The sequence below is a fragment of the Aythya marila genome, assembly GCF_965140915.1.
Source record: "Aythya marila genome assembly, chromosome: 1".
Lineage (NCBI taxonomy): Eukaryota > Metazoa > Chordata > Aves > Anseriformes > Anatidae > Aythya > Aythya marila.
The window spans coordinates 82,501,270-82,525,821 of NC_139042.1; the positions used below are offsets into that span (position 1 = coordinate 82,501,270).

Below are 24,552 nucleotides of genomic sequence, written 5' to 3' on the forward strand. Positions count from 1 at the left end.
ATGTCATTCTTAAAACACGAACAGGTCTGATTATTCTGCTAAGAACTGTGCACACTGGATATATGTGTCAATGATTGGTATGATATTGTGTTTAAGAAATTGAGAAATATTAAGAACTTGAGGATGTGAAACCAAAACTATTGGGAATCCCATCCAGCAGTTTATTATTTATTTATTTTTAAATGAAATTCTTACCTTATCCATTGCTAAAAGGGAATGACCTCAACACATTTCTCAATTTCTCAAAGATCCAAACAGATTTATTTATTTATTTATTTATTTTTTTATTTTTTCCCATGGAGAAAAGGGATTTTGGAGGAATAGACGAAGTGGCATTTACTCATCACTAGGATACTCTTTGACTAATACCTTTCTGAAGTAAGCAGTATGGTCTCCTGAGTGTAGGTGCTCTGGACATGGGTGTGAAGTATCTGAAAGGTGAAGCATGGCAGGTTCTTGAATAAGCTCCACATAGAAGAGGTTTGGTTTTACTGTGGCAGGTGTTATGAGGTCCTACTGGCCAACTGTAGACTTTGGCAGACCTGGGACTGCTGCACTGCAATTCATCCTACTTTATGTGTGGTAACTCAGGCAGGCACAGCAGCTCGTATGGCCAATCTGCACTGTGCCTTTGTTCATAAATCCTCCTGAAGCCCAGAGGGATACTCACTGGGGAGTATGCTGTAGGAAAGTTACTCTTGAATTTTTTAAGGCTTCTTAGCTCTGGTTGAGTGCCCATCAGGAGGCATTTGGGATGGCTCCAGCAAAACCAATCTTTCCAATGGTTCCAGAAACAGTAAGGTAATGTTGGACATGACCTGTTAGGGTCTCACAAAACTGCATCAGGTCCAACAGAGTTTGCTAGCCCATTTTCTGTGCTGTGCTCAAGAACTACACTGCTTCTCTTAGTCATAGAAGTGCTCTTGCCGTGCTGCACCCGATCTGATGGATATTGCTGAAGCTAAGTTGGCTCTGCATCTAGCCACAGTACATATGTTTACAACAACATTGTGGCTGGTTTAAAGTTTGGCTAAATGGCTTGAGGCAGCTGAGTGTGGACTGATGAGGTTCAGATTCATTCTGCATGATATTTCACTTCCTTACATAATGTGATGAGTGCAACGTTTGTGCAGAGAGATGACAGCTTAGGAAAACAAGTTTGGTTTTCCAGAACAAGGTCGGTGAGCAACTGTGGTGTGAGGGAGCTATATAACACAACTTTTCAAATAGTTGTTCCATACTTGGCCTTCTGTGTAATTCACAAGGCTGAGGCTGTGTGTGAGGCTGTGAGAGCTGCAAAAGAGCAGCTCTCTGCCACTAGCTTTCAGCAGTGGCAGAGCTGGTGGAAATAAACCCCAACAGTCTTGCTTCTGGGATCCTACCACCTTCTCCTTTAGACCCCAGTCTCACAGCATGCCAACACCAGGAGCTCAGCCACCTGAAAAAAAAAACACTCCTCAGTCTCTGCCCTGTGTGCTAGCTCCCACCCGCTTCCCCTGATTTCCTGTCACCTCTGTTTGCTGAGGTGGCTCTTTGTGAGCAATGAACCGTGTCAGTAAGTTGTCTTTATAGTAGTCCTTTAAAAAGGATGCATATCCTGTGTGGAGGTGGGAAAAAATGAAAATACCTCTCATGCCTGTGTTGTTGCCTAAGAAAATACATGTGAAACCTCTTCCTCAATTAACTAAGTGCTATGACTGAAGCAAATGTTGAGACAGGCAAACATCATACCCACAATTTCCAAGGTATTGAAAAAATGTCATTTCTTTTTTCAGCATTACTTGAGAAACCAATCAGCAAAAGACAGGACAGTGAAGCTGTACAGAAGGCCAAGATCCTTTATGCATCCTGTATGAATGAGAGTAAGTGGTCTGATTTTTGGACACCGATGTGTTAGCCATGTTTATAAATCCAGGCTTTTTTTCTGCTCTCCACTGGACTCCATGAAGCTTTGTGCAGACTCACAGGTTTTGCTGATTTGCATTCAGCCTGAATGCAGAGGGTCCTCTGTTTGTTCCTGAAGTCAAGGCAGTGGTACATCAAGGCACAAGGAGACATTTTTACAGAGACCTTTGTTCATCAGGGCTCTGACAAGGGATCCTTATGTGTGCAAAAGGATGCGAGAACCTTGCCAAGGGGCACAGGAGTAATGCCTGGTGTATCAGAGGACACTGATGAAATTCTCCTAAGACACTTTTGAGAGTCTGCTCAGCACCCTCCAGCTTTCTCTAAATCCCTGTGATCAAAACACTTCCACAGGGCAGGATTCAGGCAGCCCTGAGCTCTGCAACTGTGAGTTAGCTGGGTGCCAAGTGGGCTTAGAGAGGAAGGCCTGTAACCACTTTTCGGCAGTGCTTTCCTTGAGCTTGTCACTTTCTGTAGGGTTGATGTGCACTAGCTAGGACACAGCACAAACTTTATGCAACTGAATGGGTGAAAGATGGGTTGGGAGGGAGTGGAGTCTGTCCATCAATGTGTTCTTTGTCCTTCCCACTCTCCTTCAGACATGGTTTCCTGGGGCAGGCTCAGCAGTTTGGGCAGCTGCCCTGCAGCTGCAGTGCCCAGCTGCTGACCCCTCTGGCTTTGATTGCAGGCAGTCTATGAAAATATACTTAATTCCAGCCCTTTGCCTTTTAGAAAAGACACTGATATGCCTCTTTTTTAACTTGATTCATATAAAGTGGTGTAGGACTGCTGGGCCTCTGTGTTCACAGGCAGAACAAAGGTGCTGGGGTTCAGCAGTGCCTTTGTCCTGCCTAGGAATTGATCAGCACTGATAAATCCTTGCACCTCCCATGGCTGCTGCTGGATTTGAATCATCTGGAATGTAACAGTTGTCACACTTTGACATTTCAGATAAAATCGAAAAAGCCGATGTGAAACCACTGCTAAGCATACTGAGGCACTCCCCTTTCCGCTGGCCTGTGCTGGAATCCAACATTGGACCTGAGGGGCTGTGGTCAGAGAGGAGGTTTAGCTTAGTCCAGACTCTGGCAACTCTTCGTGGTCAATACAGTAACTCTGTCTTCATCCGTTTATACGTGGCTGCTGATGACAAAATCTCCAACCGGTACATCCTGAAGGTACAGATATCTATTAGGTTACTCTGCATGGCATTTTGTGATCTCATTTTTTAAACAAAAGTGGTGGATATCTTGTCCAGGGGGTGCTCTGGGTGCTGCTTATAACACTATCAGTTGTATGAAGAATGGTTTTTGTCTGTGAAGACAAAGAATGATGAATTGGTCACAGATATTTTGAACTTGAGATATTTTTCTTGAGGTGGAAACATACTATCTTGTGCTTCTTACAAGCTTCTTAAGCAGCACCTTACAACAAAAAATGTATCCCAAACACTTCTAAACCTGAAATGAAGAATAAGCATTTACTGAAATTCTTTTGTTTTGAACCAAAGCATAAAGTTCAGTAACAATGCATGACATTACACAACGGTTTAGATTAGTGAGAAGGAAAAAACAAACAAACAAACAAATAAATAAGTAAAATTGCCTAGCTTTAGTCTGACAAAACTCAAGAGAGAATTGTAATGGTTACTGTGAGATGTCATCATGGCAAGATCGAGTGCCTGGGCCAAATGCGTTATTGTTGTTTAGGAAGTAGAGATGAGTAACCAGAGTAGGCCAGCTCTCCATTGCTATGAGAATGTAATTTATGAAGGCAAGAGAGAAGGAACAAGAAAGAAAGCTATGACACCATTCATCACAGCAAAATAATATTTATGGTCCTTACATTGCTGGCATCCTGGCTAGCTGTAGGGATGCTTTCAAGAATACATTGTATTTGGGTCTTGGATGAGAGTTGGACAGAACAAACTTCAGTGGTTCTGAAGTGAATGTTGATTCTGAATCAGCTCTTTGGAATGTCATTTGACTGAGGTGTTTGACTGGTACAAAATTCAGCAGTAACTTTCCCTGTCTCTAGGGAGTTTTCCTGAATGGTCAAGGCAGTAGCAGATCAGGAGTTCAAGTATTAAGGATGTCATTCTGCTAAGATTCTGTTTGGATCCTGTCAAGATTGCTTTGGCTTGACTTTCTTTTAAAAGAACTGAAATGGTAGAATAAAAAGAGGAAACATTTAGCTATCTCCTGTCATACTCCTACCATAATCTCTTAGGCCAAGTCACCTGTCAGTGGGGGGTTTGGATACATCTATATTGCTGATCCCTTGGAAATGAATTGTACCTAGTAGTATTTTTACTCAGTATGCTTAGTGGCACATATAAATTAGGTATCTAAATAACTGAAGCACTACATCCTATGAATAACGTATTACTCCTTGGGGGATTCTGTTGTTGTTAATTTGATTAAGAACTTGATCTGCAGAATGCATCAGCCAGTATTCTACTTTGTCAATGTTTTAACAAATTCCCAGGAGTGTGGCTGTACCAAAGAGTATTTCAATCTGCTCGTGAAAATAGCTCTATTGCAAAATTCTTTGTTCAGCATTGCAAAATCATAAATAGATTGGGAAAAAAATGAGAAGCTCCAAATTAAACTTTGTTTAGCATTCAATATAATTATTTTTTTTTTGGACAAAAAAATGTTAGTTAACTTTTCTGTTTCTACCTCATATTTGTGCTTTCTTAGTTTCAATAGATTATCAAATCTGACTCTTAAGCCAGGAAAATTTGTCTGAGCACTTAAAGCAACAGTCACATAACTGAAATAGACTGATATCTATTGTATATAGTGATTTATTTTTTTCTTCAATATGCAGAAAAAAGGTGATACTGGTTTTCAAAGAATCAGAATTTCACTGAACATCACAGGTACTCTGCTTTCAGTGGAGGATTTGTTTTATTATGATTTTGATATATTTTAGATCTTGAGAAAATCACCCATTAGAGGACAAGATGACGTTTATTCATCCATTTGAGATTCTATTTGCATTTACATAGGTCAGTTTTATACATGTAGAAAATGTGAAATATAAATGCTGTAGAATTTAAAGTAAAAAGGGCTTGTGTAAAGTAGTATGACTAGGTACAATCTCTCTTCATTTCTTATCTTCTCAAAACAAATATGACATCAAAATAATAATCTTAGAATGACAAAACTGTTTTTTGTTGGTTTTGTTTTTCCACTCTTTCCATTCCCATGAGTATCTTATGAAGAGTTCAGAAACTGGATGAATTATGTTTTCAGATTTGGCTTCTATATCCTAATTTGTTTTGATCACATTGAAATGTTTTGTGAAATCTCAGCTTCCAGTAGTGATTTTAAGAATATTATTTGACTGTGAATTTTGCCTAATTAAGGACTTGAAACATTATGTAAACACTCCCATGTAGTCATTTCATTCAAAAGACAAAGTGCAGATCTCATTGAACTTTCAAGACTGGTTTAAAAATTTCTTGTGCATGCATGCGTGCACGCAACGATTTCTGTGGCTGGAATCCAGCTGTACCTCTATTCAAAAAGCCAAATACTCATTACAGCACTCAATAATGGTCTAGAGTGAAGCTCAAATGCACAACCATGTTTTTTGTCAAAGTAGGCTAATGATGCTTTCCAGGCACACAGCAGTGGACATGTTCCAGTAGCTAATGGACATTTGTTCCACACACTAGACTAGTATGTCCAAAGTTGACTCTGTTGCCCCTGAAATATGTACAGCATGAATCACTGTCAGCATGAGTGTTTGATCCTGTAGACCCACTCTTTTTGCATTACCCTACTTGCTAAAGGAGCCAGAATCACAGAATCACAGAATTTTCTAGGTTGGAAGAGACCTCAAGGTCATCGAGTCCAACCTCCAACCTAACGCTAACAGCCCTCCACTAAACCATATCCCTAAGCTCTACATCTAAACGTCTTTTGAAGACTTCCAAGGATGGTGACTCCACCACTTCCCTGGGCAGCCTGTTCCAATGCCTCACAACCCTTTCAGTAAAGAAGTTCTTCCTAACATCTAGCCTAAAACTCCCCTGGCTCAACTTAAACCCATTCCCCCTCGTCCTGTCACCAGGCACGTGGGAGAACAGGCCAACCCCCACCTCGCTACAGCCTCCCTTGAGGTACCTAAAAAGAGCGATAAGGTCGCCCCTGAGCCTCTTCTTCTCCAGGCTGAACAAGCCCAGCTCCCTCAGCCGCTCCTCGTAGGACTTGTTCTCCAGGCCCCTCACCAGCTTCGTCGCCCTTCTCTGCACCCGCTCAAGCACCTCGATGTCCTTCTTGTAGCGAGGGGCCCAAAACTGAACACAGTACTCGAGGTGCGGCCTCACCAGAGCTGAGTACAGGGGGACGATCACCTCCCTAGCCCTGCTGGTCACGCTGTTCCTAATACAAGCCAGGATGCCGTTGGCCTTCTTGGCCACCTGAGCACACTGCTGGCTCATATTCAGCCATAACCACTTAACATAAACACTTAAGTCGTGGTAGATGATACTTTGCTGTAGTAGATAGCTCAAATATTGCAGGGGACATCTGAGGCTTTCCAGATCACACTAATGTGAATTTAGTAACATCTGTCAGCATTTTTCTGTTATTTTTTAATTATGTGGAACTCAGGCTGGTCTTCAGCAATGTATTATGTATTAGGTATTTACATACACCTACTGTAATTGCCAGAAAAACATGAACTCTTTCAAGGTTGCTAATATGGCTATCTTTGAATTCTGATGAATTTAATTATTTAATGCTTTTTCTTGTTATTTTTAACAGCTAGATCAAGCGAGCCTCTCTCTTTCATCTCGAGAGGATTACCTAGAAAACACCACAGAAGCTAAATCTGTAAGTAGCATTAACTGAAACTCAAAATGTCAATTTTTTCCCTCAGTTTTTGTCATTGTGGATTTTGCTCTGTTGAGCTCCAAACTGAGAAAAAATTGTGGTTTGTTTGAATTTAGATTTGTCAAGATATTTCCTATCAGAAAACACCACCACCACAGATACTCGCAAAGTTTCTCCAGTGAAGACTTTAATGAGATTTGGGGTCCCCCTTGCTTTTCTTCCACCTTGGAAGGGACCTCTGGAGACATTTCAACTGAGTAGTGTCTGACTGTCATCTTTACTCCTCACATCAGATACCTATACACATATATATGATCTCCCTTAGCTTTCTCTTGTCCAGGCTGAGCAGTCCCAGCTCTCTCAGCCTCTTGTATGGCAGATGCTGTGGGCCCTCTATCAGCTTTGTTGCCATGTGCTGGACCCAATCCAGTACAGCCATGTCTGTCTTGTACTGGCTAACTCAGGACTGGGCCCAGCACTTAAATGTGGCCTCACCAGCGCTGAGTAAAGGGTCAGGTTCACCTCCTTTAACCCGTTGACAGAAATCTGCCTAATACAGCACAGGATACTGTTAGCCTTCTTTGCTGCAAGGACACATTGCTGGCTCATGTTCATCTTGGTGTCCACCAGGACTTCCTGAGCTTTTCATAAAAATTGCTTCCTCGTCAGCTGGCCACCAGCCTGTGTTTGTGCTTAGAGTTATTTGTCACCCTATGCAGGACTTGGCATTTCCCCTTGTAGAACTTCATTAGATTCCTGTTGGCCCATTTCTCCAGCCTAACAAGGTCCCTCTGTGTGGCAACACAACCATATGATGCATCAGAAAAACCTTCTCAACCTCCTCCCCCAGTCTCTTACCGTCTGCAAACATGCTGAAAGTGCACTTGCTAGAAGATCATGTGTCTCAGCAAGGGGCTGCATGCATTGCCTGCAGTTTGAGACTTGCAGATCTGTGTCCTCCTTATGAGGCACCATCTGGGTCCAGGAGTACAACAAAAAATCAGTTACACCAGCAGTGTCTGGGTACCATGTCCTAAGGCACGTGACCACCATATCTAAGGATGGGTATGTCAGACAAAGTTCACTCACCTCTTCCTTGTGAACCGCTGCATCTCTTGGTTGCTTCTGGGAGTTGTGCTTTAAGGAGCTTGGCTCTTGTATAGGCCTCTCTGTGGTGTGGACTAAAAAGGTGCTTGACCCTCCCTAATCAGGGGTCAGCTAGAAGAAAGTCTGCAGGCACACTGCATTCAAGGACAGCTGGCAGTATTCATTAGCAGCTGATACAGCTACCCTTGCCTTAGCCTTCACCTGACCTGGTGGCAACAGGAGTCCCCCAGTCCATGGCAGAGGAGGCTCCAGGATTTCCCAGACCATGGACAAAGTGACTAGAAGCTGAAGACTGTCTCAACAAAGTGGAACTTCAATACTATTGCATTGGTGAGCTGCCCTCCAGGCCAGCCTCTTGGGTTGAATTAGGCCTGAAGGCTGAGCTCATTTCAAGCTCCTTTACAGATGGCTATCATAAAATTAACCTGAATTTATTAAATACAGGGAGCAAGAGTTCCTCAGTGCGTCTCAGTGATTCATTAACTCTTCTTCTCCCTCTCTTCATGATTTCTCAGTACTCTGCTGCAGCTTATCAACAAGTTTTCTTGCTGTTTTTCTGTGGACAGCAGTCATAAACTGGTAAGGTTTGCCATATGTATCGATATTTGACAATGGCAACATCTCTTTTACACTCCTTTGATGAAAGCCTGTGGGCAGCATCTGACACGTGCAGCTGAAAGCTCACAGAAAACAAGAACTTGGATTGTCATAGACAAATCACTTATGATTAAGGTCTTAGAGTTTTGCTTCCCTTTTAAGTTCAGTGAGAAGGTAGTGAGTTTTTTTAGCCACATCCATCCGTCTAGATGATTAAAAAAAAGATTAAAGGTGGTGATGTATTGGGAAATGTTTTTTTTCTTTTGGAGGACTATGGGCCAGCAGGAGTTGATGAAGAGGAATCTGATCCCTCTCAAAACTCTTAAAGATGATGCTTGGAGAGAGGTAGCACAAAAGTCACTACAGTATCATTATATACAGTGTTTTGTGCTAACATTTGTGTATACACACTAGACTAAAATGTGCTTTTTTAGGGAGAGCAGAGCACTGTAGTGGGAATATGTGTTGCAGTGTTGTGGCAGAAATAGAGGATAGAGGTCAGTGGAGTGTCTATTTATCTCCCAGTATTCTCAGCCCCTAAGCTTGCACTTGCCTATAAGCACTTCTTCAGTCCTGTTCTTATTACTGTATGAGATTGCAAAAAAACATTTGTGTACACACATACACATTGTCTAATCCCATCATAAGATTTGTAAGTATTTTCGATCTAATCCAGAAGTGTCTTTTGCATTTCCTGAGATTTACACAGAGATTCAGAGTTGTGTACCACAGCAGGTATCTTAATCTTTCATGCACAGTATGTTTAGTGTGTTATTTCCCCTCTTCTCTTCAATGAAAGTGGTCACTCAAGGTAAGGAAATTATAACTTTGGTTGCAAGGGCATGAAAGTACGAAGTATTCCGCTCCCTTCCCTGCTATAGCTGGACATTTTGTGACCTACTGCTGCAGCTGTATTGAAGTGCAAATCCACTGATAACTTCATTCCAACCCTCCCCCCTTTTCTTTTTCAGTACCGAGATGCCTTTTTGCAGTTCATGGTTGACACAGCAGTGCTTCTGGGTGCAAATGCTTCACGAGCTGAGTCTGATATGAAGTCAGTTCTAAAGCTGGAAGTTAAAATAGCTGAGGTGGGTAATTTTATGTGGCATTTAATATAGCTTTAAAAAAAAGTGCAGTCCTGTTTCAAAATGGAAAGTCATTATATCAACAACCTTAGCAATAATGTTTATTGGAAGGAGAAGGAAAGGAGCAGAACTTGAAGAAAAAAAGAGTGAACAGTCTTCCTGCCTTAGTAAATTGTTAAATAGAATATTTTATTCTCAGGGGCAGGTTAAATAAAAAAGAAAATCAAACAATCAAATAAAACCTTTAGCCAATTGCCCTTGGTCCTTTAAATTAATAATATTTCTTGTTTGAACTTGGGCAGAATTTAAGTCCCTGTTGTACAGCTGTGTTGTGAATACATTGCCATGTATTCAAGGAGCAGACTGGGTCATTCTCTGAGGAAGTCTAAGAGCAGCACAAGAGTGAGTTAGGATAGTGGCACTTTGTGGTTAATGAATGGGTGGGTGGCCATAGCAGTGCCACAGTAAGTTCCTGAGATACTTTCTTGTGGTGCCCTGGGGGAAGGGACAAGAAACTCCATGAGTTTTCTTTTATGAGACCAATTGGACTTAGCAAAACTAAGCAGATTTAAATCTAGCACTCGGATCTGATTGATTTAGTTGGTGACATTTTTGCTCCCCACCCCCTGTGGAGTTTGGTTTAGACTTTAGGACTCTTGCAGGCTGAAGAAGCATTTCTGCTTCCCTATATCTCCTTTACTGTGGCTGCTGCAGGAATCCTTCTCCTGGGAGCTTCAAGTCCACTAACATTTCTGCTTTTTCTAAAGCTAGAGAGAAGAGTTTTCTTCAGTGTTGGGAAACCAGCAAAAGTTAGCGGTATAGACTTGATGCTGATTTACAGAACTTCCAGCAGAACTGAGGATTTCTTCATATCACTGTAGAAAAGAAACTCTCCCACTGTCCTCTGTGAAATGCAGCTTCTGCTGTTAATAGAGAAGCCTCTTTCTCAGAAGAGGTGGCAGTAGAAAATGACTTTTCCCTGGGTACTGCTACTGGTGTCTACACCAGGAGGAAAGGCAATGATATGTCTTATTGGTGTGTGTGTGTCTGTGTGCAGAACTGAGAGCCATCCAAACAGCAGTAAATCAGTGTTTCCATGTCTCAGCTGAAAGCAGAGATGAAATTTTGTTAAATCTCTAAATAAAAGCCAATATTCTGTTTCAATTACCTAGCCTGGTTGTAATAATGAGCAGATACTTCATTGCGATCCAGTGGACTTGAGAAACAGGAACTGTTTGTTCTGTTTATTGGTGATGTGATAAGATGCATTGCTACTTCTGGTAGTTCTAATGTTTTATTTGGCAAGTGTCTTAGAGAGCTTTAATTCACAAACAGGATATGTGAAGTTGCTGTATAAGATGACATGGATCATGTAATAGCCTTCAGGATTAGTAATGCATGCTTTTATGCAACAAGCCATGTTTGCTCACAGTCACCTAATATTCCTTTAGTACGAATAATTCCCTAAAATATATTCAGATATTAGGAACAAGTCCAGGGATGTGGATTGTTACATGATCCCTAATGAGCACAATTAATCACATAAACATTACATTTTACCATGATTTTGAAGGAGCTAGTCCTGTTTGTCGCTTTGTTTTTTACGATATCCCATGTTCCTCTATATATTTTTTTTTTTTAGTGAACATACATAACAAAGAATTTGTGTGTTCAGGAAGAGAGACAACTAGAATAAAGGGAAAATATATTGGATTTAGGGAGGAATGGTATTCTTCAAGAGATCTTATTGTGTAAAAGGAAGTTTTTGAGTAGATCTGAATTACTGGAGGAAGAGGAAAAATTTTGAGAAGAAGGGAGCAAATGGGTTCAAGGAGAGTTTAGATTTGTCAGATAAAAGAAATGTGCAGAAAGGGAGAAGAAAGTCATTTTTTTTCCTGTATGGCTTGAACAACAGTAAAACCACAGACATTTGCTGTAGAATTTTGGTTGGAGAACTTCCAGCTGTCTGGTTAGTCTGGCGTCAATCTCTGTCCTGTTTAAATTCTGCAGAAAAAAAGCCTGTTGTACAGGATTTACCTTAGAGTGGGGCTGAAATTGACATAAGGAATTCTTGTTTCTCCTGAACAGTGACAAAATATTAAACTTTATCTTGTACTTGTCTTGTTTCTCTGTTAAGATACCAGGCTACCATCTTGGAATCTGATCATCTCTTCTCAATTATAAAAGGACTTGCTTTGTATTTAGTATTTCTTCTGCTACATCCTTGGATTTGATACTGCAGAGGATCCTGAGGTCTGGCTCCTGTGGTCAATTGGATGAGAGATTGTTTTGGTGAATGATTTAGCTCATGTCTGGCCTATATGCTAAGGTTTTCTGCTATGGAAATCAGGACACTTGGTAAAATGGGGAGAAACTGGTGCGTGTCTGGCTTTTCCCTCAGATGGAATCAGGCCATAGCAGGGCACATGTTCAAATCCAAGAGATGAGATATCCATCCAGCATACCCATCTCAGATTTGACCTTTTAAACAGTTTGGACTGGCTTCTTTCTAAGATGATAAGATAAATAAGTATTAAATGTCTAGGTATGCTTTTGCCTCTTATGAATCCACACACATTTCTTATAAAAAGGACACAAATTGGTTTGCTTTGTTCAAAGAAGACATGCAGCTCATAAAATTTCCCCGTAATGAGTTAAGCTGACAATGAACCATATTCCAACTCTCCTAGGTAATGCCATCCTCAGAAAGGGAAGTTAATGTCATGAACATTTGCAAAAGGGGTGGTGAGATACTTCCGCACTGAGATTATGCTGGACAGTGGTGATACAAGAACACATCCTTTGAAGATGAACCTGGTTTTCACCTTTTTTTTTTATTTATTTATTTATTTTTTCCCCCAGATCATGATTCCATATGAAAATCGAACAAGCGAGGTGATGTACAATAAAATGAACATATCGGAGCTTAGTGCCATGATTCCACAGGTTGGTTGTGGAAAAATACAAAACTATTGTTTTAACTTCTGACCTATATGATTAACAAAATCTTCTAGTGCGGAAAGACAGCATGTTAAAGGAATATTATTAAGAATGTTTGTATGTTCTTTTAAACACAATTATGCAAGGTTTGAAAACATGTAAAGACAAACTGCAATAGTTTCTAAATTTTTAATAAGTAAAGCTTTGAAACCATTAATCTCAAAGGTGCAAGTTAGTTAATGAATCATCTTCTTTGATAAACTGCTTTAAACAGCCTTCTTTTTTTTGTTTCAGTTTGACTGGCTGGGATACATCAAGAAAGTGATTGACACCAGACTCTACCCTGAGCTCAAAGACATAGGTCCTTCAGAAAATGTGATTGTCCGTGTTCCCCAGTACTTCAAAGATTTATTCAGGATACTTGAAAATGAAAGGAAAAAGTAAGGATGGTTTCACTCATATTTATGATGGGGCATTGAATGCCAGGCTTTTCCTGGGATTTTCAGGTGCTTCAGAGGTTCTTGGAATCATGTCTCTGGGCAAAAGATCTCCGTGGTTTTGTCCGAAGGAAGATATAGTACTACTTTGAGTGCAGCAGAAAAAAAAAATAGTTTCAAGCACCTTTTTACTCAAAACACATGTTGCAGTAAAGTTCAGCAGATCCTTTGCAGATCCATTCAGCCTCTCTAACCTGTATACGGTCTTGTATCTTGTGAAATCATTTATACCTCTAGAAAAATGCAGGCAGCTCACAATGGATGTTCTCTGCACAGGGACAGAGAACAGGTTCAAGAACAGGCAAGACAGGTTCAGGCAATGTGAGGAATAAAGGGTATGTGAAGATGATGTTCTGTTTTGAAGCATTTTTGTTGATAACATCTAAGTTGTTTCTGTGATAATTTGCTCTCACTCTCCACTCAGATGTGTTGCTGAACTTTTAAAAACCACCACAAAACCATTGCCAGGCTCTCATCTCTAAAAATAATTCCTAGTTGATTGTACAGTATGGCCACACCCAAATGTGCATTTCAGAAAAAAAAAAAAAAAGAGTAATTTGGAAGCATTGTTCTTATATTGCTGCTCTGTGCCTCTAATGACAGAATGTTTATGTTAATTCATAGTACCAGTACCTGTAAAAGTAATAAGAAGATAAACAATAAGAAACATGAAGATGATCATTTTTTTCTGCCTACAGATTGTCAAACGTTCTTACTTTATATAATTCAGACAAATATCATTAATGAACCATGAATTTTAATACGCTGAAGAAAGTCTTCTAAACGGTTTGGGTTGTCCATTACACTTACATGCAAATGTAACTACTACACAGTAAATACCTGGATGCTTTTTTCATTAGGATTTTAATTTAATTTCAAGAAAAAACATCTATGAGTGTTACAGAAGTTAAACCAGTGTGTGTATCATGGGGGAGAGAGGCTGGACTAGTGACCAGAAAGAACTTCAATATCCATCTTCAGCAAAATTCAAAACCAGCTTCCTGATTGCCAAAGGTTGAGGGGACAGGCAAAAACAGTCTTTGATTTCTAATATATTCAGGCTGTTAATCTTACAGCTGATAATGGTTTATGTGAGCCAACACTATCAGTGTTTTCTGCTCAGTTTCTCTAAGTTTTCCCTAAGAAAAATTGCATCATAAAAAGTTAGAAATGTCAAATACAGTGTTAAACTCAACCCAAGAAGATTTCAACAAATTTTTATTCATAAAATCCATCCAAAGAGTCACCGCGTGATAACAAAGTTTATGTTTATCTATTAGGTAATAATATTCATTATCTAAAATGTCATAGTTTGCTCCAGAAGCAACTTTGTTATCTGGTCTGAGAAAATCAGAAATCACCTTAATGCAAACTGCTAAAAACAAGATGTTAACATTTTCCTGTGCAGTAAAATCCAAAAGCTTAACAAGGATATTTTCTTATGGGTAATCTCATTTGTCCTTCTCCATATGATGTTTAAAAGGTTAAATTAATTTAAAAAACATGATTTTTTTTATTTTTTTTTTAAATAGTAAATATTTCCATGGATCAGTTTCCTACTAAAGCATTCAAAACATTTAGACTTGCATCAGTGATTAAAATGTGAATTAACTTCTGATTATTTCAGGAGAGTCAGTGTCATTGGGAAAGACAAGCACTTTCTCTGAGTTCATATTCTCTTCAGTTACCAACCTGCAGGCATGGGTGTTATTCAAACATGGCACAAAATTAAGGTTCATGCCCCAGTGATCTGGCAAACTACTTGGTGAAATTTCTTTCAGGTGAAGGGAAGAATGGAGTGAAAATTAAGCCTGGCTACAAAACAATTCTTAGTGATGGAGGTGACAAGTTGTATGGACTCAAAATCCTATCATAAACTGCTCCCTTGGAGAACTTCCTCAACAGACTTGAATTGCGAAATCATTCACATGGCAATGTTACTAGAAAATAGCATATTGGCAGAGTGTAGTGTGAATTTAATAGAATAAGGCATTTATTTATTTATTTATTTAGTGACAACCCTGCTGAATGTAATCAAGTAACTCTGTGTAGCTTGAAATATGTGCTGTGGTGTGGCTGGAACATAATAAGGAATGTTTGAAATTCCCAAGCCAGGGCACTGCTGTGAGTCCAGCCTAGGGCACGGGTCTCTGTAGCAGGCTTATTTTCCCTCCCTGTTATCTGTGCTGGTGCCTTAGAGGAGAGCAATGAATAGAATATAGTAAAATGTGTCCTCATTACAGGGATGTCTGCAACTGCTGTAGGAAGCAGCTTTACCATTCTTATTGTTGTCAGAATAAATAGCTTTCTGTTTTCTCATTTTACTGCATTTTTTGCAGTGTGGGACAATTAATAGAGAAGTACATGGTAATTCCTGCAGCATAAAGAGGATTTTTCTTTAGACAAGGGGACACTAGATCTCCTTTCTGGTCTTCAGCTGTCCCTGAAAAATTAGTTAGAGAGCTAAGCTACAATAATTTAATGAGAACTTGTGCTTCCAGCTATAGATGGATGTTTTTCAGTTCTTTAATTTGATTCACAACCCAATTATGAATACAATTTCCAAACAGTTCTCAAAATTTGTGAAAGATCTATTTTTCTTAAAATGTCAATTAATTTGCCATTATCTCATATTAAATCTATTCTCTTTAATTGCCACCATGTCTATTGATTAAAATACTACAAACTTACAGAATTTTACATGAGCAACCTACTTTATTCCCAGATAGGGTGGAGCCTTCTTCAGCAGATATTCATAAATACTGGTATAATTTTAACTGTCCCAGCAAGCAAGCTCTCTACCACTTCCTTTTTTAGTGTGTATCACAGCAATGGTAATATTGGTTAAGAAACAGTCTAGACTTCTTTCTGTAACAGTTGTTTTGAAGTTAAAATACGTGATTATGTATTGCAGTCTTCCCAAAGGTTAAAACAACAAATGCTTAGGTCTCATTGGAAGTGCAGAGAGGATTTCTGTGGTTTATTTTCTTGTTGGATTTTACTCCATGTGAGGAGGTTAATTTCCCTGAACCTCAGTGACATTATTTGTGAAATTTGGATGAAAACCACCCCAAAATATGCACTGCAGGCATTTCATAATCAAAAAGTATCATTATTAACCTGAATGAAGGTGATCAATTGATTTTAAATTCGTACAGTTAGCTAAAAAGATAAAACAATCATCTCCCAAAAAAGTAAACAGATTAAAGTAAAATGAAATTATCAACCCCCTTCCCCTCCTTCCTTCTCCCCAAACAAACAAACATCATCAACAACAACAGCAAAAGCAGGAAAAAAAAAAAAAGGTCTGCCTCCATCCCCCATAAATATACATTCCCCTGGGCTTTGAAGTGAAACCTTCCTATTTTATTGCATTTTATGCATCAGTGGATGCTACTGTGATTGCAATCAGGAATTGTTATAATCTCATCAGAGAGCTTGGTTTTAGGAGGTGTCAGCCTTTTTTCTTTCTCAAATTAAAACAGAGCTCAATTAATTGTGGTCTATTTCCTGAAACTGACACCTGCCTTCATCATTTATGACTAAAGTTTTTGAATTCACATTGATATTGGTGTCTTTGAATGCCATCTTTTCAAGATTCATCCTTTACAAATTTCAGTCTTTCCTTCATTATTGATTTGACAGAGGTTCCCCATCTTGAATTTAAGGACAAACTCCTCCAAATGAGAAGTTCACAGAAGGAAATTTTTTTTTTTTTTTTTTTTTTCAGCAATTAAATACTGAATTGTAACATATACTTGGTTTCTGATTGCTGTCTACTTAGCTGAGTTTTTTTACTGATGAACTTTGATGGAAATTATGTCTTTACACCTTTTAATATGTAGGACTAGCAGAAATACTGGTTTAGATCCACAGAATTACATTTGTAATAAATTGAGGGAATTTGCAATAGTTACTGGAGGAGCAAGGATGTTGTTCAGTGCTGCTTAAATACAGGAGGCAGGTGCTTGTGAAGCTGGCGGGGTTCTGGTCATTTACAAAATAAATGAGAACTGTATTCTTTCAGGGCACTTTAGTTGCCATTAAGTGGGGAAATTCTACATTGTCAAAATGTGTTAATGGGAAAATCTATACTTTCTGTTATTGTTTTGTAGATTGAAATAAGTTTTTAATGACCCTAAACATTCTGTCAAAACTGTTTAATCATTCATTCAGAGCTAGATCTTTTATCTGCTGTAATGTTTACTGTGCTATAAATTTACATTATTCATGCTAAAAAGCTTTTTTTCAGGTATATGTTATGAATATTGTGGGGATTTATATATATTGTATGATACATCTGTATCCTGAAGGAGGGCTTATACCTGGGGTTATGTGGCATGTCTAAAATTACACCCTAAATTTCATGGGATAATTCATACCTGGGTGCCTTAGAAATTAAGTGGAAGGAAGACTTTCCTTTAATGCTTTGTAAAAGCCTCTCTCCACAGTGTGAAAGATGATGTTGGAGTATAAAAGGCAGGATGTATAAAAATTGTAGCAATTCTCTAGTCCCCTACAGAATTTGCCACTGGCCACAAAATCTAGCGAGTATAAGACATCTGCCTTTGTGGTGACAGCTAACTTGAGATTAAACCCTTATGTTTTTCTGTGTGAAATATGTTGACTATATTTCTAACCCCTAAGGATGTGCAGACTTGAAATAAGAGACTTTTCCCAGACTGTCACAGATGTACAACTACACCCAGGCTCATGCTGGCTTCAGGTCAGAGGGAGCAGCTCTGAGGGACAACTGAAACTGGTGGCACTGCAGAGTCCCTGCCTTCCTCAGCTGCCGACCATTGTGCCTGGCCAGACTTGTCCCCACTGCAGGCCTCTGCCAGCCTGCTGAGAGCACACACCCACATATCTGCTCTTGGTGTGGTGTCCCACTTAGATGTGTGTGCATAACCAGAGTACCAGAGTGACTGGGTTGTAACTTGCTCTGTCACAAATTAACAATATGTCGCTTTAACTTGCCTTAAACATCTCCATCCTCACATAACTATCAGCTCTGCAGCGGAGGGACCAAGAGCTTGAGCTTGCAGCAACCACATATCTTGTGCTGGAAGCTCAAGACAGGAACTTGGTTAGAGGCAAAACTCAAGTTATGGCTCAGGTGATGCTTGTGTGGAGACAAAGCTTCCATAAAGCGTGGGATTTGGAAGAGGGGATTGTATGGGTAGCATATATTGATAAAGCTAACAGAGTGACACTGCAGGAACAGCTAGTGGCTCCATCTCTACAGAAAGTAAAAATTGAAGAAATTGGCATTTTATAGAAGAGGGAGTTGTTCAGACACCAAAGCATCTTCTGCTACAAAGGAACAAATTTCCTCCTTATGGAGAAGTCTGTGGTGTGCCCATGATATTATGTATAACCCAGTGTACAACAAACAACTTTTGGGTGTAGCTTTAGGACAATGACTATTCTTGAAAAATATCATCTATAACACAAAGATAATACACTTAGGCCATTAGTGGACTTGTTTTGAGATTATTTGAACTTGATTTGACCATTTGCAGTGCACTTTCATCTCATACAACCACTGCTGAGCATGGAGAAGGCTCAGCCTAGACTAGATAAATACCCTAGTCAAGTGCCTGACGTTTTACAAAGAGGGTCATAGATGTCAGGTCTGCAAAGTTTGAACAATTTCTTCCAGGCTCTCTCATCCTTAGTTCTTATGAGAATCTTGTTACTAAGACTTCCTGTTTTGGTATTTCAGTTATCCACCTGCAAAACATGGGTGGTAATACTTTAATAACTGTGAGTAGTAAGAATTTTTCTTATATCATCTTGATATATGAATATCATCTTTTCTAATGAAAGGCACAAATATGAAATAATCTTTAGTAGAGAGGGATGGATCATTATCTTTTCTATTCTATTGTTTATCTTCCCTACTAATTTATCTTCCTAACTAATAGGGAGAGATAACACTCTGTTTTACAACAGAAAAATCTGGTATTTTTTTTAACCTATGTACATAATTTTCATGCAACTATTATTATGACACGGTTCTTGCTACTTTTATGGAAAATGAAAACTGCCCTTTGAAAAAAAACATTGCCTAAACATGGCATACTAGGTGATATAACTATAGTTATATCAATATAACTATCCTGTAGAACATGGTTACCACTACACAATTACATATTAACTGGCTGCTATCCAACAGATTACTATAAGTGTAGTAAGGATTTATCAATTTGGTCATCACTCATTAATTTTCAAGGTGAAATTTCCACCACTCAGTCTGAATATTTGTGGAGATATTTCTGTGAGTGCTTTGCATTACATCATATGCATTTAGAAATCTGATAAAAACATGTCTGATTTAACAGGACTCTTGCCAACTATCTGGTGTGGAGGATGGTTTATTCAAGATTATTTAACCTCAGTAGACGTTTTCAGTATCGTTGGCTGGAATTTTCTCGGGTAAGTTAAAGTTTTTAATAGAATTTACAATGGTACTAATGCTGGCACTAATTGTTTCCATTATAGATGCTATTTTTTGTTGGTTATACCTTTGCATAACATGACATATTTTCCATGCTGGGTAAATGTATTGATTAAACTTCTTGTAGGAGATTCCATCTAAAATAATTAAGCCATGCATATTCTTGTGTATGACACTAAGGAAAAGCATCTTTTAGAGTATGTTAAGGAGTTTCTAGACCTCCTCTTTAAAAGCTTATTTTCCTTACACAGGAAGTGGAAAGCTGGAAAGTTATTAAATTTTGTGCCATGGTTGTGACCTGCAAAGTGTCAAACTTATTTGGCCAAAATCTAGGTCTTTGAAAAAAACATACTTTTTATACATACATGAAAAGAGTTCTGCTAAACAAAACTTGAAGATTTAGGTTTTTTGTTTGTTTGTTTGTTTGTTTTGTTTTTCTGAGCTTGCTCAAAACATTCTCTTGCTGTAATGTCTGCTTTCTGTGAGCTCTAACATGTATATACATTAGTCATTTTCACAGAGAAGATGATCAGGTGAGTTCCAACTCAGGGCTGTCAAGTCTCAAATACATGCATTAATTGCTGTCATACGCTATGAAAGTGGGGCTAATTATCTATTAATTAATATGAACATTTAAGAAAAACATGATTGATTAAGTGGATCCTGAATGGAAATCCATCCTGATGATCATCTGTGCAGTGTGAGGGGTTTTTATGCAAACCAAGGATGAAACTGTGACGAAAAGTTGCTGTATCTTCTCCTTTTTGTATCTTTGCTCATGTTAGTTTAGAAGGTGAAATTTTTATTTGTTGTTATGAAAATTAGCTGCTTGGTGACATCGTGACAACAGGAGGCTGTCACTTTGATGCCTGTGATCTGGCGCAGGAGGTGTGGGTGCTCTGTCCTCCGTGTCAAGGCATGCAGGTGCCTAACCAAAGCATCCAAAATGCCTTACTGAGCATATTCCTGGAATAGCTACTAGTTGATCACACATATAAAAATAAACTCCAATAGCTTGATGAAGCTATGCAGAAAAGGCACTCTCTTATGCTCCACAATCAGTATTGTTAGAGATGCCATTTTCTTTAAGCAAAAATGTGAGAAACTGCCTGTTAGAACCACAGTGACAAGTTTGTGAGTGTCCGCTTTTGTGGGGCATTTCTTGCTAGCCAGGTAGAACAGATTGCTGTTCATTCACCAGTCTGCAGCATAACATTAAATTATATTATGGTCAGGAAAATTCCTGGAAGGAAACATTAAGCTTTAGATACTGTGCTTTTGGATATGCTAGCTAGCTGCTGTAACTTGTCTGGGTGCTTTATCCAAAAACTTAGGGAGAAGTCTAATTCAAGTTGATTCAAAGGTTGTTAAAATAATGTCTTAAAGGTTTCAAGTAAGTGCTTGTGAAAACTTAAGAGCAGCACAGTAAGGGCAGTAAGCCAGCAGCTCGTTCACATTATCTGCCCTGGGGATCTGGAGATGGAGAGTTAGTTAGGTGCAGTAAACAGCAAGAGCTAATAGTTAACAGTTGTGGTGAAGTGCACTGAACAGCTCAGGGAAACAGATTTCACAGGTCAGCAGAAATGACGGAAGAAATGAAATCCACGGCAAAACTATTGTTTAGCAGACTGGTCCAGTCAGAGGATGCAGGACTAAAGCCACACAGGTCCTTTGGGATCATAAAGAGTACCCACTAACCTCTTGCCTGATCAGTGAAGAAAATGTTTAATACTTCATACAAAGACATGACCATGAGATGAATCACTGACCCCTAAAGTGAGGATTTTAATTTATTTTTCATTCATTTCTTGTCAGCCTCACCCACTGTAAGTGCAATGTTATTCCACCAGGTTCTCATTTTCTACTGGTGTTTTTTTACATCTTATTTGTACAAATCTTGACACTGAGACTCTTAAACTGGAAGGCACTTTGCAAAGAAAGGAGAAAAGTGATGAAACTTCAAAAAACTTCAGGTTGAAAAATAGGACAAACCTGCTGACTCTAGAGAAAGTGCTTTGATTACAAAATCAGCGAACATCAGCAGTTCCTCTGCTCTGGCTATTTGAGTTCTAGCAAATATGCAGTGGCTCCTGGGGAAGAGCTCGATTACTTCTGTTGTGGAGCACTGAGCTGCCTGGGAGGGCTTGAAACGTGCTTTTTAAAGTCATTGTTACTACCTGGAGTACTGCATTTTAGAGTGAGACATTAATATTAGGAGAACAATTTTGAGGGGCTCTAGTTGGCTGTTGTAGCATAAATATCAATAAAACAGCAGTGAGATATAATCTATTCCTCTCAGCTCTGGTTTTATTGGTCTTGGAGCCTGTGCTGCCTTTCTCTCCTCTTTACAGTCAAGCCTCTCTCAAAATAATAATGATTATTATGTTGTAATAATGTGTCACACACTAAAAGCCAGCTCTGTCTCCTGGCTCTTTCTGTGGTTGATGTGTAGTCAGAGCTTTTGGAAGGAATTTCAAGCTCTTATGACTAATACTGTGACTCCCTTTTTCCTCTGCATCATGAAAAAGCTCCGTTATGGTTTTGCATGGAGAGGTTTTTTTTTGTTTTGTTTGTTTTTTTTCCCTTTTACTTATTTATTTATTTATTTATTTATTTATTAAAATGTTTTATCATGTCTGAGGGTTGAAGGGTTTGGAAAAGGAGTTTATTTTCAAATTTAGCTCCGTATAGGAAACTGTTACCTTATGTATCGGTTTGCCTAATGTGGCTTTCATACAGATGCAGTGTTCTTTCTGTCATTGAAAATCTATTAGTGCACATACAGTATTAATAAAAAGCATTCAAAAATGCAACTCACTGGTGTATTAAAGTATGAGTCATTGATTAAGATTAATTACAGACGATATGATGGAGAAAATCAATCTTTCAACTTCCAAAATAGCTGACTGTCAATAGCTGAGTTTTAAGCCAATCTGGAACTTTCCAATGAAATCTTTTCCTGTTGAGAAAACAACAAATCTAACATCTTTAGTTTTGCTATGAATTTGATCTTGGGCTCAAAGGAAGAGAGAATAGGGGAGAAGGAAATGCTGAGTATACGCAAGGTCGGCGCTTAGAGGCTTGTATAATCTTTGAGAGGACAAAATCCTATCCTGCCTGACCTGGCCTGGTGTTGACTGTATTCCACTATTACACAAATGACAGGTGTTAACTACTGGATTGGGATTTTGCTTATTCTCTGTAGAGCAAAGCTAATGAGTTCCTGAAGCAGAAAGAGAACACTTTGAATCTAATAAAATAAAATAATAAAATAATCAACACTTCATTTGCTGTTTGCTTACATGGACACATCTTTTATTTTGTGTTGAATGTGTATTTTTTTTTAATAAACTCCTACCTTGACAAGAAAAAGTAATGTTATCTGCTAAGTGTCCACAGTAACAACATTCAGCAATGCAAACCAAAGTTATAATGTGCTTATGCTTCACATTGCCTTGATTATTTGTTCATTGACTGTTTTTGACTATTTCTCTTTCGAAGCTCTTATACAGTGGTGCAGAAACTTCACCAGAGCCTTGAAGTCTCCATTTAACCACCATTCCTTTAGTAAAATACACACTCTAGCAATACCTTTCTGCCATAACATATAAGGGGATTTTGGGGGGACAAGCATGTACTCAGTGTTCTTGATGATTCAAACAGGTTTTCTCCTGAAAATACTCTGGGAAAGCAATGTTTCATTTCACACTGTGATATGTAGGAGTAGGGCTGTGGCAGGAGTAAGCAGACATATAAATGGCAAAAAGATGTGGATAGTGTTAGACATTATTAATTAGCACAGTTAAGTGGAGAGCCCTCCACTACCCTGAGGTAGGAGGTGTTTCAGAAGGACTGACCTGATTTCCAAGAGGATGATCTCCTTAGGCTTCCCAGCTAACTGGTGAAGACAGAAAAACTTTTTCAGGAGATATCTCAGAGCAGATATTTTCTAGAGGGAGGTGTCTCTACCGAACACAAGAAAACTACCAAGATTAATCTCAAATGAGCACTTGGGAGAACCTTTTCATAACTAATCCTCTCAGTTTAGTCTAAGTCATTACCATTCACAGATACTTTGTGGGGTTGAAAAGATTTTTCACAGCACTAGACGAAAATGGAAATAACTGCAAAATATTACTGCTTCTTCCTTCCTTCCTTCCTTCCTTCCTTCCTTCCTTCCTTCCTTCCTTCCTTCCTTCCTTCCTTCCTTCCTTCCTTCCTTCCTTCCTTCCTTCCTTCCTTCCTTCCTTCCTTCCTTCCTTCCTTCCTCCTTAGCTATTTAACAAATATACTTTAAGATATACTGTATCTCGATGTAGACTTGTTCTATAAACAATATAATTTTATGACTTCCTGCATGCACTTGCCAACAGGTGATCCACGGAACAACATCTTTGCTGCCTCAGTGGGATAAATGTGTGGACTTTGTCGAAAGTGCACTCCCTTATGTTGTTGGCAAGATGTTTGTGAATGCCCATTTTCAAGAAGACAAGAAAGAGATGGTGAGTCTTCTTAATAACATATTCAAATGATTAATTTCCCTGCACAAGTTTTTATGATTTATTTTCAATTCTTTTTTTTTTTTTTTCATAGAGTTTTCCAGTATCTGCTTTTCCAGCCATTGATTTTGTAACAGTAGTTAGTTTAAAATTAACTAATTTAATTATTAGACTTAGCTCCTAGTACAAGAGGGGTACAACCATTGAAGAAACACATGAAACAGCATCCTGTGTGGGAACAATAGCTCTGCAATGGCCTTCCACAGCTCTGGATCAGCTTGGTTTGTCTGCTTGACCTTGTTTAGTTCTACTTTTTTCTCAGGGAAGGACTCCATTTTAGACAGACCAGTATTCTGACTGGGCTTCTACAAATATTTTATGTGTGTTTCCCTATCACGTTCTGCATTTCTTCTATTGCTTGTTTTCATCTGGAGTTTTCTCTCTGAGATCCAGCTTTTCAGTTCCCTTATTCTTTATTGAGTTTGTAATGTGCTATTTGGCAATTTAGTGGCAAACATATTTCTGGGATATAAGGTAGTATGGCTTCTGTGTGAAGGACTGTAAGAATATACACTTTATTGGGGGATGAGCTGTTGGAGAATGGTTATCTAT

At 38.9% G+C, this 24,552-nt stretch overlaps 1 protein-coding gene across 1 annotated transcript in view; it reads left to right on the plus strand.

The window, feature by feature from the left end:
• Positions 1–24,552, plus strand: part of PHEX (phosphate regulating endopeptidase X-linked) — a 101,456-nt gene that overhangs the window by 19,788 nt on the left and 57,116 nt on the right. Inside the window, exons 4-11 of the mRNA XM_082782535.1 lie at positions 1,776–1,862; positions 2,857–3,083; positions 6,684–6,752; positions 9,428–9,544; positions 12,404–12,487; positions 12,776–12,921; positions 19,326–19,419; positions 23,815–23,943. Coding sequence (XP_082638661.1) covers positions 1,776–1,862; positions 2,857–3,083; positions 6,684–6,752; positions 9,428–9,544; positions 12,404–12,487; positions 12,776–12,921; positions 19,326–19,419; positions 23,815–23,943 — 953 coding nt within the window. The remainder of the gene's footprint in view (positions 1–1,775; positions 1,863–2,856; positions 3,084–6,683; positions 6,753–9,427; positions 9,545–12,403; positions 12,488–12,775; positions 12,922–19,325; positions 19,420–23,814; positions 23,944–24,552) is intronic.